The sequence below is a fragment of the Phascolarctos cinereus genome, unplaced genomic scaffold (assembly GCF_003287225.1).
Source record: "Phascolarctos cinereus isolate Bilbo 61053 unplaced genomic scaffold, phaCin_HiC Scaffold_9;HRSCAF=440, whole genome shotgun sequence".
NCBI classification, from domain to species: domain Eukaryota; kingdom Metazoa; phylum Chordata; class Mammalia; order Diprotodontia; family Phascolarctidae; genus Phascolarctos; species Phascolarctos cinereus.
In genome coordinates, this window is record NW_027556402.1 from 76,483,965 (window position 1) to 76,500,871 (window position 16,907).

The following is a 16,907-nucleotide window of genomic DNA, read 5'->3' on the forward strand; positions in this document are numbered from 1 at the left end:
CATTGCCCTCAGTTACCAACATGGGACAGGAGAAAAAAAAGCATCCATTTGGTGGTGTGTAATGTTCAATGTTTAATACATCAAATAAGGCTTGGAATTGCTGCTACTAGAGAATGGAGCAACTTGCATATATGATTTTGTTATATAAACAAAGAAGTTCTCATTATTTTAATATCATACCCCATCCTGATCATCTTATTATTACTTCATTCTCATTTATGGTCACTTCTTTCCCATAATCTTTCTTTGTGAAGAAGAGAGCATAGATCCTTCCTGCATAATTATTATCCAAAGCACCTAACAATTGTTTTTGTTTTTTTAAAGAAATACTTGACATATTCTGATGAAAATCCTTGAGGTTTAGAAATCCTTACCATGTTTCAATTGTCATACACTTTCTTGCTAGTAATTCTAAGGCGTAATGGGTTGCTGGTGCTGCCTTCTCTCCTAAGACGGTGCCTGCACTGACAGCCAACTCAAGTTCATTTCCACGAATCAGGTGTGCCATGGCAAGCTGGCTCAGTAAGAAAATATTATCTTCAGTACCATAGATGCTGACTAAATTAACCATTCTTCAGCCCACCCCACTCCCTCCAAATGTACAAATTACATTCACAAGAATGTCAGTCTTAAAAACCATGGGGTCATCTGATCCTTAAGAACTAAGCAAGATTAGCTACATCCTTTAAAGGAACAGATTGAAAAAAGGAAACTGAGAAAGTTGCGTAACCACAGAAGGTTTTAGTGTCAGAGGCAAATTACTCTAAAGTACCACTAGTACTGTTATTTTTGTAATTAATAATAGTCCCTCTCAATATTAGCCTTATTGTTAGCTTTTTAGGAATAGTTTATAAAAAATGTTTGATACCAGCTCAAATAGCTCAAAAGGTAATCTGACATTAATTGCTTAAATATTAAGAAAAATTGTAATAGAAATAAGAACTTTATTTGATATAGTCCGTATTCTCACCAATGAATCAAGCAGTACTTATTAAAAGTGAACTTGAAGTATAATGTACTAAATAGTTCCCTTGCATATAAAAGAAATTTCAAACGTATTTCCTGAGTACCATTATATTTTATGATATAAAAAAGAGGCATTGGCTTTTAATTCATTTACAGAAATGCACAAATGTTGTACCTCAATATTATCTACAGCAAGATAGCAACATGCTGCCAGCACTGCTCGACCGTCTTGGAAATACCATTCTGCCAGCTCTTTACTGACCCTCTGCAAGAGTCTGTTGAAAAAATAAAAGATTTAACTCTCTAGAAATACTTTAACACAGGCACAGAAATAAACCGTCTTCCATTATCATCACAGGTTATTAAAAATAGCCTTTGGGTAGCTAAAAATAAGCAATACTTATATAGCACTTTAAGGTAGACAAAAGACTTTCCGCATAACCTAGATAAAGCAACTGAAGCTTAGGCAGGTGAAGGGACTTGTTTGAGATCCCTCCACAGGAGTGAGTGTCAGAGGACAAATTCAAAATTAGCTTCCTGAGTCCAGGTTCAGTGATCCTTCCTCTGTACCAAAATGTACGCAGTATGAGTCGGCAGATGACTACATAGGGTCCTGTAGGCAGAGCAGTAACCAGGATGGGGCATGGGTCAAAGAATTTGTCCTAGGGTGCAGAAATCTTAAGGGCCACTAATAAGAGTTCTTATTCCTTCCTCCAAAAGAAGTGGGGAAGGGAGGCTAGTGGTAGGGCAGAGGTAGAGCTGGTAACCAAAGGGATAGCAAGAGTAATTTTCTGCTGAGGGAGCATCTTAATTGTCTTGGAGATTGCTTCATTTTATTGACCAGGGCTACCCTGTGAAGGGCAGGGTGGAGGATTTCAAGGATCCTAGAACTATTTCTACAGACAGGGTAGATAGGGAGCAGTGATTTCCTGCCTCTGACTTTCCTATTCCTCCCTGGGACTTCCCTTATCTTTAAACCTTTACCTCCTAAGCTCCCTAATCTTTTTGAAGGAAAAAGAAGGATGGAGGTTGTGCAGAGCAGAAGGCCAGGCTGTTTCTGGAAGGACTGAGGGGTCCACTCTATGCTTTGCTGCTTGTCTCTAGTCAGGAAAGCAGGGGCCCCCTGCTCTGAAGGGCTCGTGCCCTTCTGCCTTTAAGGAAAGCCAAATTTCAACAACTTGGCAGGAAGAGTGATGGCCTGAGACTTGGGAGAGCTAGGTTCTAGGTGCTGCCCTAAAACAAACTCTAGGTCTTTATTTACTTCTCTGTAAAATAAAGGAGCTAGACAAGGTCACTTCTAGTTCTAACAATCTCAGTCTATGAAACCTGGGCTTCATATGATTATCTCAATTCAACCTCAATTTCAATAAGGGTTTTGTGAACCTTCTATAATCTTGAATAAGTAACTTCTCATTTTCTGGGGCCTCAGTTTCCTCCTTTGTAAAAATCAAGAAATTGGACTAGATTCTAACTTTAACATGTTCAGAGGGTTTGGGGAAGTTGTTTTCAAGTTTTCTTTCAGGGCCCTCCCCAAAATATCTGTATGTTTTCTCTAAAAATTATCACTCGGAATCCAGTAATCAGGCTTTAACACACACACACACACACACACACACACACACATATGTAGCGAGGAAGAAACAACTAATTTTGGCTGATAACTAGGTGTTAAGGTACTTTAAATAGTAAGCTGCTTACTGGTCTTCTTTTCATAAGGATGGCCAGCATCCTGAACACATGCTTGTCCTGGAGTCTGTTTCTCTATGCCTTCCCAACTAAACTTGTGTTCAGTGCTGCTCAGGTTTGTGATGTTCACCCCAGGTGCAAAAATTCTCCCCACTCCCCCATTTTGGGAGCCTATGCTGAGGTAAAGCCCTGGGCTGCTGGAAAGCCAGAGAAGCAGGGCTTCCTGCCGCATGGCATCTACAATACCCTGTGATTGGCAAGGATATAAAATTACTTTGCAAACCATCTAAGCTCAAGTCTTGTTCTTCATTCATCAAGTATTGTATGTTTTCTATGCACAGAACACTATGCTAAACATTGAGGAATAGGCAATAATTAAATAAGTCAACAAATCAACAAGCATATATTAAGCACTTATTATGTGAAGTGCTTGTGATACAAATAGAAGCAATAAAACATGATCCCTGTTTGCCAAGCCTTATTTCTTCCCATATACTATGCTGTTTTTTGTAATATTTTTTTTTAGGCAATTGGGGTTAAGTGACTTGCCCAGGGTCAAGTGTTTGGTGTGAGGCCAGATTTGAATTCAGGTCCTCCTGACTTCAGGGCTGGTGCTGTATTCACTGCGCCACCTAGCTGCCCCCTATACTACACTTTTTAGCCCTTTTCCATTCCTAACTGATAGGGGTCCTAGAATTTCTGGAATAGCCCTGATATCAATTTAATTGCATTTAACAAGCATTTAATCTCTACTGTGGTGCCAGGAAGGGGCAGCTAGCTGGTGAAGTAAAATGGGCCTGGAGTCAGGAAGGCTCCTCTTCCTGAGTTCAAATCTGGCCTAAGACACTTACTAGCTGAGTGACCCTGGGCAAGTCACTTCATCCTCTTTGCCCCCATTTCCTCATCTGTAAAATGAGTTGGAGAAGGAAATGGCAAACCACTCTAGTATCCCTAATGGGATCACAAAGAGTTGGACATGACTGAAAACAACTGAATGATATGATGCCAGGCATATAAAGTTCTAGGGATACAAAGGCAAAAACATAACAGTTTCAGACCTCAAGGACCTAACATAGTCTTAGGAGAAAACAACACAGATATGGATAAGTATACAGAAGAAAGTATGTACAAAATGATTTTGGGTGGAAGAAGAACTTTACTAACTGGGGAGATGAGGGAAGGGCTCCTGTAGGAGGCAAAATCTGAGTGGTGCTTTGAAGGCTGGGGGTTCTAAGAGACAGGGGTGAGCAAGGAAAGCCTGCTGAACCTGGGGAATAGCTCTGTAAAGACAGGGGGAAGGGAGATAGAACACTATACACAGGCAGGGGTGTGTTGGAGCCAGCTCATACAGCACGGGGGAAATTAGCAAACTACCCATCAGGGCTTCTTTGTTGTTTTGTTGATTGGCTATACTTAAGAAAGTGATAAAGAAAATGTTAATAATGCAGATTAAACTTAAAAGTGTGTGCATACATTTCCCCCCAGAGAGCCAGTTATTAAACATTTACCAAAACATTGCTGAGTACAGTGAATAGCAAGTAGTCTAGTGTGGCCAGGATGTCAAACACATGAAGGGCAACAAGATGAGATCAATGTAGAAAGACAGATTGAAGCCAGATCATGAGGGGCCTTTAACACCAAAGTGAGAATTTTGTATTTTATCTTAAAGGCCATAGGGAGCCATTGAAGATTCTTGATTTTTGGGTTTGTAAAATATAACAGTTCCTATGGAGTCCTTTAAAATAACTGAGGGATGGATCTGGAAGGAAAGTTTTCTTAGATTCATATCGATATTTTCAGTTTCTGCCAATGTCCTTTTGCCATAAATCCTGGCGAGAACAGGATTGGATCACAGGACCACAAATGGAAAAGGGGGGGGGGAATTAGAGACCATCTAGTGTAATGCCTCATTTTACAGATAAAGGAATTTTGGCCTTAAGAGGTTAGGTCACTTTTTCAAGGTCCCACAGGCAGTAAAATAGGAGAGTTAGGATTCAAATCCAGATCCTTTGAGTGCTTTTCAACAGCACTCTCTACACCAGAGCTCTCAAACTCATGCTCTGCAGGCCCCATGTAGCCAGCATGACTCTCTAACCAGATGACAGTGTAATTGGGAAACATCTAACAAAATAAATAAAGATAGAATTCAACATAGATAATGTTAAATGGTGGTTTTCTAAGCCAATGTGTAGCCCCACCAGAGTTCTTTATGTTTGACACCTCTGCTAGTCTACCATCCTATTTTAATACACTAGGAATAGTAGATGAGCCTGGGTTTGGGTGGTGGGGAGGCAGAAAGTGGTTGATCTCTTGAGTTCCAAGCTATAGTTAAAGCTAACACTGATCAGGTGTCTACACTAAATCTAGCACCAATATGGTGACACCCCTCCACTCCCTCAACCAGGCTGCTGAAGGAAGTCTGTGCCAATCAGTATTAGGATGAATGGAATGGTTGTTTCAATTGTAGCCTGCAGGAAATAGACCCAGTCTCCCCCACAAAAAATGCCAAGGGATTGGAATCTTGGATATACACCAGTGGAGGAAATACCAATAATGAGAAAATCAAGGCACCATGGATGCCTACCATGACCTCTACACCTACTACAGAAAAAAGTATGCTATGAATTTAAATATGATGACTATCTTTATTTAAATTTACATTACTCCCACATCTGACAGACTCATTAAAAAAAAACACAAAGGACCTAGTTGGGATGAAAAGTTCTAAATTGCTTACTCCTTGGTTAATTGGTGTCTGGGGTCATTTCCATACTGAATTAGGGATGAAATTTACTCTCTCCCTGTAGGGAGTAAATCAAAGAACTTCCTCAGTCACGTTGGTGAGTTTAGGAAAGGTGGGAAACCTTTGTTTTGGGACCTTGATCAGACTGATCTCTAGAGAGAGTGGACCCTTGCCAAATGACACCCTAAGGGAGAAGATGTTAAGACTAATTGATTGGCTCCATTATCCTGGGTTTGAACTACCCCTTTGTACTAGGCTAGTAAAAACGGGAGCCTTCTTTCGAACAGAGAGCTAAGAATGAACCTTAGCTCAAAGCATTTTGCCAGGGAGCAGCAAAAGACTGCCTTGGGATAGAAGCACATGGTTGTGGCATGTGTGTATACATTTGGCTCTAATTTGAGAGCTCCTGGACTCCATGTTCCTGACCCCTAACCTCCTAGACAGGTGGGGGGGAGGGTGGATTTCTTGGAGAATGCCAATTTCTTGATCAGTGTGATCTTAAAACCCAGCCTTCTAACAAGAAAGAGGCCATTTCCTGGGCAGTGTTAGTCTCAGAGTTGCCTTGCAAGCAATTTCCAGTTCATTTCCTTTTTGGGGAATTCCAAGCCTGAAGGGTAATGCTAGAAAACTCAACAGCTGAGTGTGTCTCTGAGGTAGTACAACATGAAGGAGTTGCCTCCATAACAACCCCGAATTCATTTCCCTTCCAAGTGGAGTCCAAACTACTGGGCCAGGCAATGATTCTAGAGCTCTTCTTCAGCCCTCAGGGGAAGGTAGATGAGACAATAAAAGGGGAAGAGGCATCCTATTGACTATTTATGAGCCTCTGTAAATGCTTAATTTTGTTTTTCCATTTTCTGTGGGACAGAATAAAGACCATCTTGTATTAGATTTAAATTGTTAACCTGAGTGTTTATATGGGACCTATGAGCCATTTCCCCACATAATATAGAGATGTGGGCATGAGTTATTTTTTTGAGATTTCCTAGAGGCCATTCAGAGTTGGGAAAAAACCCCACAAATAAAGCAATATGATTTGGGGGACCATGCCCAAGATTGAACCCAGTTCTGTAAGCCCAGAGCCAAGAGTTCTGGTCCTCAGAACCCTTTCTGAGTCATCCCTAACCTCCCTAACATTCTCCTTGGCTCTGTGGAAAGATTTTGTCCAGGAATCATCTCGCACAAGTCCTAGAGGTAAATGCTCCTTTTCATGTTAGATTCAGCACACCTTGACTGAGCAGGCAGCATGAAAGAGATGAAAGGGAAGTCCCTTTCTTGGTATTTGTTCTTTTTTTTAAGTGAGCCAAAGAAGTGTTCATCAAAAAGTCTTTTCTTTCTTTTTTTTAATCAAGTGTATGTCATTTGATTCATATTTATAACATATATTCATAACAGACACATTTATTCTTAAAAGATTGTACAACAAAGGCTCTGCTGTTTTGTTTTGTTTTTTTAAAAAAGTCTTGTTTTTCAACTATAAAACGTTTGGGAACCACCAGGCCATCATCTAAGAAAGTCATAAAAAACCACGTTTCCTTGAAAATGACAAGGCTCCACAGGAGCAGTTCGCTTAGCAGATTGTACCATGTTCCCAAATATGATGTTTATTTAAATTTTATGAAGCCCTAACATATGATGGATTTGTGACTGGGTCAGAATATTTGAAATCAGGACTCTCCCAAGAAATCCAGGTAATTATAGCCATAAAGTACCAAACTGGTTAGAATGGATAGGCAGAAAGTACTCCCTGGGTGACCTTGGGCAAGGGATCATTTCCTAGGGCATGGTTTTCTCATCTACAAAGTGAGATTCTAAGTTCCTCTCCAACTCAAGATCCATAACACTTAGAGAAGAAAGACCATAAACAGAGAAAGTGATGGATGTTCATGTCTCAGTGGTGGGCTATTCAATGGCTCTCGAAAACCATGTATTTTAAGTTAAATCTCTGTTTTTAACATTTTTCCATCACCTTCTTAAGCCTAGACAAAACAACAAAACAATAAATCAAATCCTAATTTATAATAGCATTGCAGATTTCCAAGATATAAATGGTTCCACTGAAAATTTCAATATACATTCCTGAGAAGATCAGTCTGGCACATCCCTACATCTAAATTATTGCTTTAGCAAATAACAATCTCCCTGATTCTCAGTTTCCTTATATGTAAAATGAAAGGCTTAGATGGGAGGTGTCTTCACACTCTAGGTCTATTATCCCATGATTGGTGTCAGTGAAGGTGGCAGTGATGATGGTAATGGAGAATACAAGGAATACAGCAGGACTATTGGATGAGAGAGGACATTAGTAAGTTGGAAAACCCTATTTGCATTCCTATTTTGTAACTAAAATTTCTTCCATTTTTACAGTGAAATGACAGCATCCCAATTTTTAAAAATACAATCACCTCCTTATTAATCTCATGTTCTTTGTATATTCTCCAAGTTCCCCACTTCTCTCTTTCCTCAATATCTTTAGCTTTCCTAACAGCAGCATAGAGATGCATACAGACTGCTTCACTTCTGCCAGCATTTCTCCTTTATAGATTTTTGCAAAAGGCCTAGATGGAAGAGAAAATTATAATGGGTTGTATAAGTCATCCCCTTTCTCTATGTGATCAAGACAGTGAAGACCAGAACCAAGAAATAAAAATGGCAACAACAACTACATATATATATATATATATATATATATATGTATATATATATATATATATATATATATATATGTATATATACATATATACATATATACACACACATATATATGTATATATACATATATATGTATATATGTATATATACATATATATGTATATATGTATATATATACACATATATACACATATACTATATATGTTTATCACTCACTCATTGTAATCATCCATGTTGTTTCCATCAGAATATGAAGATCCATTATGTATAGACACTTGTGGAGTCTGTATATTTCCCTCACAGGCAGCCTAGAAATTAAATTAACATTGGTAAAACTGTTTTCAGTCTGACAATTTCAGAAGACTTAACTTTAGAATTAAATAATATAAAATATATACTTTAGTACATAACTACTTGTTTGAAACATATTCTATTAGGAGGTATGTGGTTTTTTTGATCTAGATCTGTGATGTCATTGGCATAGGAAATATATGCTCTGCACAGATCCACAACTCATCAGTAACATCTCTATATAGCCTTGAAGGTGCTTTGAGCCACTGACAGTCTAAGTGCCTTCCTCAAAATCATTTAACTCATATTGTAGGTCTAAGAGGCTGGACTTGAACCGGGGTCATCCTGATTCTATGACTGCCTGTCTCTCCACACGCCATGATGCTTCTCAAAAATGATGAGAGAAGTTATCTTTCAAAAGTTAATGGTAATAAAATGTTACTAAGCTTACATGTTACCAACAGAAGCAGTTTTAAGCAAATGATTATGTAAAAATTTTTATTTTAAAACTCTGTATGGGTGTATTATATATATGTGTGTGTGTATGTGTCATGTACACACATATATAACATCTATATGTTGTATACAAACACACTTGTAATTTTTTTTTAATACAGCTTCCTACTTCCTAAAATAATGATTCTGTCCTGGTGTTTGAGAGTTATATTAGTCCTTTGTCATACCTGTGCAACAAGGAGGGCTTCTTTAAGTTGACCTCTTGAAGTAAAAAAATTAACTAGCCTTTTCACATCCCCAGTAGCTATGCAATATGGGATAACATCATCATTTACTTCCAGGATTAATTGCTCTGCTCTCCTAATTAAAAAACAACAACAACAAAGATTCTAATTATAAAACTTTAACAATAAATTAATATAAAGCCTATAGGTTTCCAAAACATTTTGTATACATGATGTCATGTGGTACTTACTCATAAGTCTTGTTGGTATTATCATCCCTTTTTTATAGAGGAAGAAACTGAGGCTCAGAGAAAGCAGGTGCCTGTGATTATGCAGGTAACTATTAGAACCGAGATTTTCCCGTGTTCTTACATTAGAACATACTCCCTCTTTAGAGGAAAGAGTCACGGGTGAACTAAGATATGCCTGCAAGCCCACAGGAGCTTCCTGAGCTTTGTTTAACCTATTACCCAACTTGGCGGTGAAGACATCAGTGAGAGCAATTTCCTATCTTTCTCAAGGCCGCAAAATGAAAACTGTATAACTGACTCATTAGATGCGATGGCCAGTTCTTTGATTTCTTGAAGCTCTGATTCTTGAAGTTGCTGGAAATCTAATGTCCTCACCTTTTCAGCCAGCCAGCCAACAAGCATTTACTAAGTGCTTACTGTGTGCCAGGTACTAGGCTAAGCATGGGGGCTACACAGAAAGGCAAAAGGCAGGGAGTATACATTCTAATGGGGAAACATGTAAATACCTAGGTACGCATAAAACACAAATAGAATAGATCAAAGGGCATCTGAGAAGGAAAGTTCTAAAATATTCCATTTAGCTATGAAACTGGATAATTCATTGGCCTCCAAGAAATCTGGTAATAAAAACAGGAATTTAGAGGAAAACTTCATTCTGGAAGCTTCTTCTCTTTTATCCCCATCATGAAGTCCTACATCATCAAAGCAAGAAGCATGGTTTCAGTAATCAATGTCCTTTGGGTAATAAAAAAAATATGATATTCTATAGCTGCAAATTTCTTTAAAGTTGTGGTTAGTCATTTGTTCCTCTTTCTGTTGTTGGTGTTTCTATGCCATTTATTTTTTGATTGTCTTGTTTTCACCATTAGTAAGTTCTCCATGTAAAACTGGTAAGTGTTTAACAATGGAAATCAGGGAAAGCCAATAGTGCAGAGAAGACAAAAGAAAAAGAAACTTTAAACAGATTTAGTGAAGCATCAGTAAAGCACTATGATTGTTCAGTGTGATGACTTAGAAAATCTGAAGTTCAAGGGAGTGTTGGGATTGGTTGGTGAGCTAAAAACTTAAAGAAACAGAATCTTGGAACACCAAAAGCAGAGAAAATGAGAACCAAATTCAAGGGAATGGTGTAAGTAATAGTGTAAGAAAAGTAAGAGGAGAGAAGGAAAATAGCAAGTGGTGAGGCAACCCAGAAAAGACATGAGGGGTGGAAAGAAGTGGCAAAAGGGAGGGAAAAGTTGCAAGAGTAATTGTAGCTCTGAGAGACATGATAGACCTATGAAGTTCTCCTTTTATGATGAAGCAAATTACAGATAAACAATGTGTCAGGGAGATAGATGATAGAGGAATAGAAGAAATGATGGATAGATGATAGAGAGATGATAGTGGTAGAAGATTGATGAGAGAGGGGAGAGAAACTGTCAGAATTGGTTACTGGCTCAGCATAGAATTGGTTCAATCCCTTATACCACCTATACCTATATTACTTTATGATAATACTTTTTATTTTTTTTTTTTATTATTCTGAAGCACTGCAGAATCCTGAGAAAGATTTGGGGGTGGGAGCAGGAGAAGGAGACTACATTTGTGATTCCATTTATTCTGTAGGGAACTCTCAGAATGGAATCCTTTTAACAATATAGTTTAGTAACTGCTCTTCAACAATTTATATTATTAGAAAGTTCCCTAAGGAAGTGCAAGGTCAAATTAAATAATTCTCCAGCATCCTGCATCCACTATAAATCAGCATGGTGCTTCACATAAAGGATAAAGCCAGTATATGTCTACTGTATGAATGAATGTTAAATTATGATAACTTGGTTTTGTGATTATGCAACAATATTTCTCTTAGGCGATGATCAAAATAGGTATCTATCTGGACAGTTCTGAAGACTCCCTGATCTTCCTGGCTGGTAGTCTTCTTTCTTGTCGTTATTGTACAGTTGTTTCAGTCATGTTTGACTCTCCTGACCCTGTTTGGGGTTTTCTTGGTAGAGATAATGGAGTGGTTTGCCATTTCCTTCTTTTTTTAATTTAGTTTTTTGCTTTTTGGTGAGGCAATTGAGGTTAAGTAAATTGCCCAGCTCGTAAGTGTCATGTGTCTGAGACAGGATTTGAACTCAGGTCCTCCTGACTCCAAGGCCAGAGCTCTATCCACTGTGCCACCTAGCCACCCCGCACCATTTCCTTCTTAAGCTCATTTTACTGATGAAGAAACTGAGGCAAACAGGGTTAAGTGACTTGCCCAGGGTCACATAGCTAGTGTTAGGCCAGATTTGAACTCAGTAAGATGAGTCTTCCTGACTCCAAGCCTAGCTCTCACCTAGCTGAGTTCACTTTAGATATATTATGATATACTCTTCTGTATTCTGTTGTCAGGTATTCAGGTTGTCTTCTCTACCATGCTCTTTGATGGCAGGAACAGTTTGTGCCTTTCTTTGTGTCCTCAGCACTTATCACAATGCTTGGCACACAGTGAGTCCTTAATAAGTACTTGCTAATTGACCCATAGCATAGTAATATTGTTGGAGACTAGCATAAATGCCATTTAGCAAATGGAATGCAAAGCTCAAAATGATAGCTCATTTCCCCTGTAGTTATGCCTAATACTTTACATGCTTCTTGCTGATGAAAGAAAAAGTTAAATTGTCCTCCACTAAACTGTCCTGCCAGGTCACTTGGAGACAAGTGAGTTCTCCAGTTGTGTTGTTGTTTATTCTTGTTATTGTTTGTCCTTTGTTCTCAAAGAGGGCTATGACATCAGGGAGGTGATACCATGAAATGCAAGTGAATTGGATTTAAGTGAGGGAGGGCTGTGCAGAGTCACCAGCCTCACTTTCTTCTCCAGAGCCATCTGGGTCCAGTGGCCAGATAGAGATCAGGACAACTGGAAGATGGCCCAGGATGTAGTGGGGGGACCTTGGCCTTTTCAAGTTAAGGTCTTTAACAGTAGCTAAGGGCTGAAGAACTTGAGACATTATAGTCTTAGGGATTGTACCTCTAAAAACAGAAGCCTGTGGCAGCAACATTGAAACGTAAATAAGAGCCTCTGTTTCTCGGAGCCTTCATCACTGTTATTGACAAGTATGGTAATAGTAGAGTAGGTAGTATATTTTCATTGCCATGGCAACTGAAGACTAAAGATTTTGTGTCTGATCTTTATTTGTTTATTTTTATTTTTTTATTTGGAAGAGGCCTGCAGATCAATGACCTATGGTAGAAAAATTTACTTCTTACTTGTGCTCTAGAGGCATAACTACAGTTCACTAAATGAGGGTGAAACAGAGTTAACAGGTCTCTCTGAGTAGATCTATTACTCTCTTTCTTAAAAATCTTGTTAGGACACTGGATTCTAGCATAAGGTCATCTTTTTTTTTTTTGCTTTTAGGCAATTGGGGTTAAGTGACTTGCCTAGGGTCACACAGCTAGTAAGTAGCATAAGGTCATCTTAAAGGGGAAGGCAGTATCTTTTGGTTAAATGGAAATCCTTTTATTGCGTAAATATATTCTATTACTCTCTATGCATGAAAGAAAGAGATAGGAGAAAGGAATACCTGAGATAATTTTTTTGAGGGTTTATAGAATAGGTATTTTCGAAATGAAACTGAGTGAGTGATGATTCCTGGGGTAATTCTCAGGACTTAACTTCATGGAATGGGAAACTTCATTGTCAGTAAGTGTGGTCCCCTTTTTTTTTTTTCTCACTTCTTCAATTCCACTGGGATAAGTGGTTGATCAATGAGGTCCTACTAACTAACTGCCCAAGAGTCCTTTGTACCAACTTTTAATTAGTGGTCATACCAATATACATCCACTAAACTTTGTAATCCAATTAGTGAAACTATATTAATAGCGTCAGAGTTTGGATATTTGGATTATTTGGACATAGCGTTTCATAGAATTTAAACCTCAGAGATAAGGTTCAACTTCCTGAGCTGGCTCCAGGAAAGAGCTCTGGGAATGGCTTGAGCAGAATCAGCTGTAGATCCTCTCCAGTTTTGAGAATGTTAATTATTTATAATTATATAACCACATTTGTGAATTGAAAAGTTCAACTTATGTCCTGAAGTTTTATCCTCTGATTTCTCCTTAAAACTCTACTTATCTTTAAAAAATCAACTTAGCTAATGATTTATCTATTTTATCATTTTTAAAAGGTTCCTACTTTTATTAATTCCATTTTTTGAACTTTAAGCTTTATTAATCTTTTCTTTGGTTTTCAGGGTTTCTTTTCTTTTTTTGTTTTTGATCGATTTCTAAAATATGTTGATTTTCTAGTTTTTTAAGTTGCATGAGCAATTTGTCAATCTGTTCTTTCTCTTTCTTGATGATGAAAATGTTTCATGATATACATTTTGGCTGTATCCCCAAAATTTTGATATGCTGTCTCATTACTGTTCTTACTTTAATGAAATGATGTGTCATCTCTATGATTTGTTCTCCAACCCACCAATTCGTAAGTTATTTATTCTCCAGTTAATTTTTAATCCTTTCTTCAATGGCCTTATGTTGAATATAATTTCATTGCATTGTGGCCAGTAAGATTTATTTAATATTTCTGCTTTTCTGCATTTGTTTGTAGAGTTTTTGTGGCCTAATACATAGTCAATTTCTATAAAGATGCCATGTGCAGATAAAAAACATGTATACTCCTTTGCGTTCCTATCCAGATAGGCAGAGAGCTATCTAAATTTTCTAAAATTCTATTCAGACCTTTAATTTCTTTCTTATTTATTTTCAATTAAATTTGTCTAGCTAAAAAAGGAGTTACACTGAGGTAAGTCACTATTACAGTTGTTACTATTTCACTCTATAGCTCATTTAGTTTTTTTTAATTTATATGTTACACCAATCAGTGGATATATGTCAAGTATTGATATTAATCCATCACCTCTGGTAACTTTTGAGCAAAATGTAGTTTTCCTTTTTTCTCTCTTAATCTAGTCTGCTTTTGCTATTGCCTTATCTGAGAGTATGATTGCTACCTTAGCTTTTTTAGTTCCTGATCCAGCTATAAAAGATCACATAATAAACTAATCAGAAGAACAAGGAGGAAAGTAACTTTTGGATCCATGAATGGGGAAGAATTCATGACCAAACAAGGAATAGAAAGGATCGCAGAAGATAAAACACATAATTTTGATTACATAAAATTTAAAAAAGTTTTGCACCAACAAAAACAATACAGATAGAATTTAAAGGGAAATAGTTAATTCAGAAGGGGAAAAAAAACTTATGCAGCATTTTTCTCTGATTAAGATCTCATTTCCAAATTATATAAGGAATTGATTCAGATTTATGACAAAAAGAGCCATTTCCCAACTGATAAGTGGTCAAACAGACAGTTCTCAAATAACTTTTAAAAACTGTACTTATCTATGGAGAAATCTGGCTTTTGAGTGAACCCTTTAACATTGTGAGGAAAGGTCAATACACTCAATTTATTTATTTATTCATTCATAATAATGGGGAAAGAGAAGATGCCCAATTTATACTCCCAGATGACACAAAAACACACCATAAAACCATAGCCTCATTACCATCAATAAACTTTTTAACACTGCAACCAAATTAAGTTTTGCTTCCTCTTTCGCTTTTTCACAGCTACTGGAGAATCTGCTAAGGGCTGATGAAAAGGCCAAGAACCAGACAACAGCAAAAAGAAGCAGAATGCTGGGCCTGGAAGCCCCTTCCCTCAGGAGTCCCATCAAATCAGCATTCATTAGGTCGGTGGGTAAGGTATTACACTGGGCTTGGGAAAAGTATAAAGTTTAGCTTAGGAATACAAGCTAACTAGAGTGGAGAATAAGATATAAATACAAGTAGCTATCATTCACAATATCATAATGAGCACCTAAAGTGGAAAAAATTGTTGCAATTGGGAGTGTCATGAGAGGCTTCCTGGAAGATGTGGCAGTGAATTAGGGCTACATTTGGAGTCAAGGGAACTAGGTTCAAATCTGTACTTTGTAATTTTCTGGAATAGTAAATAGAATAATAGACTTGCAGTCAGGAAGAACTGGATTCAAATTCCATTACTGACAATAGCTGTATGACCCTGGGTAAGTCACTTAATCTCTATGAATCTAAGTTTCTTCATATATAAAATGAAGGAGTTGGACTAAATGGTCTTTAAGATACCTTCTAGCTAGTGGGATTCCCTCCTTTTATAGATGAAGAACTTGAAGCCTAGTGAGGGTAAGTCATTTGCTATACAAAATAGAAGTAGTAGAACTAGAATAATCATAGTAATCAAAGCTGGAAGGAAATTTTAAAAACCACCATTTTTAGTTAGTAATTTTGCTTCTTTCTTAGTATATGAATGTAGTCCTACCTCTTGGCAGACTTAGTAGTTCCCTGAGGGATGGCCCTTTGATTCTGTGTATGTGGAAAGTGACATGACTGCTGATTGGCTGATAGGAATAGAGAAGCCAAGGAAGGAAATCGTTGGAGCCACAGACATGTGAGAAAAAGCTGGAACCCTAGCATATTCCTTGATTCCCAGTGCCTACATCCATAAAGACTGCTAAGAATGGACTCCTTAGATGAAACATTTCTCTCCCTAGTTAAGCTAAAATTTCATCTTGTTTTCAAGTTGCCTAGCCCCCTAACTCTTATATATTCTATCACCTAAACTAATTTATATGGCTTCCCCAATTACTATCTTACTTGTTTCCTTTGATAAATATGTTTGCTTATTATCTGTGACTGTCTTTGGTGTAGTAAACATATGGTGGGGAGGGGAAGATAAAATGACTAAGATTAAGTTAACTGTTTCCCTTACTATTGGGAAGATTAACATCTTAAAAAAAATTACCCTGCAAGTTTGGGATGGAACTATTTCTCTCCAGAACAAATAAGAAAAGTAGCTTTTATCCTAAACTCCACCAAAGAATGGTACCTCTGGATTTCAAATATTGGGTGTGTAATACATAGATATAATGTTCTTGAAGATAGGAGAGAAAAGAAGTGATCATCCAGTCATAGCTGTTGTCTAACTACCCAGAAAAACAGAAATCACAAGCTTCTCAGTCCTTCGTTCTGTGGTCAACAGTTACATAAACATCATGGTTTCTCCATATGTTTTGTCTTACCTCTGCATTAACTTCTTCCAATATTTCATTGAGACCCCTGGTGCAACTGATAGTGCTTTGTCCCACTAGAATAGAAAAATACACCATAGCTATGTTGACTGCAGTCACATTTCACCCTTAAATAATTTTTCACTTTCCAAAGCAATGGAGATTTCCATATGAGATTTCCAAAGCATCAGTGATTTCAACAAAGATCATTTTTATTCACCTCTTTCATGTTATCTGTACAAAAGTACTTTTTCTTTAAAAAAGAGGGTAACCTATTAACATTGATGCAAACAAATATTAATATAGAAGTAAGAAAGACGTCAGTACAAATCCAGCCTCAGACTCATACTTGCCATGTGACCTGGACAAGTAACTTAATCTCTGTCTGCCTAAGTTTCTTCACCTTTAAAATGAAGATAGTAGAGCACCTACTCCCCAGAGAGTTGTTGTGAGAAGGAGATCATGTTTGTAAAGTGCCTTGCAAGCCTTAGAGAGCTACGTAGACTTTAGCTATTCACTGACAGAAAACAAAGTTAGAAGTATATCTTTTAGAAGG

At 37.5% G+C, this 16,907-nt stretch overlaps 1 protein-coding gene across 6 annotated transcripts in view; it reads right to left on the reverse strand.

Moving 5' to 3' along the window:
• The window catches only part of WDR17 (WD repeat domain 17), a 95,929-nt gene that overhangs the window by 22,229 nt on the left and 56,793 nt on the right, over window positions 1-16,907 (reverse strand). For all 6 annotated transcript variants that reach the window (XR_013483996.1, XR_013483995.1, XM_020997883.2 and 3 more), the window contains exons 17-21: window positions 16,364-16,428; window positions 9,022-9,154; window positions 8,264-8,355; window positions 1,142-1,241; window positions 375-514 (exon numbers count right to left, since the gene is read on the reverse strand). Coding sequence is in view for 4 of the 6 variants with exons in the window: in XM_020997883.2 (XP_020853542.2) it covers window positions 375-514; window positions 1,142-1,241; window positions 8,264-8,355; window positions 9,022-9,154; window positions 16,364-16,428 (530 nt within the window). In the remaining 2 variants the exon portion in view is untranslated. The remainder of the gene's footprint in view (window positions 1-374; window positions 515-1,141; window positions 1,242-8,263; window positions 8,356-9,021; window positions 9,155-16,363; window positions 16,429-16,907) is intronic.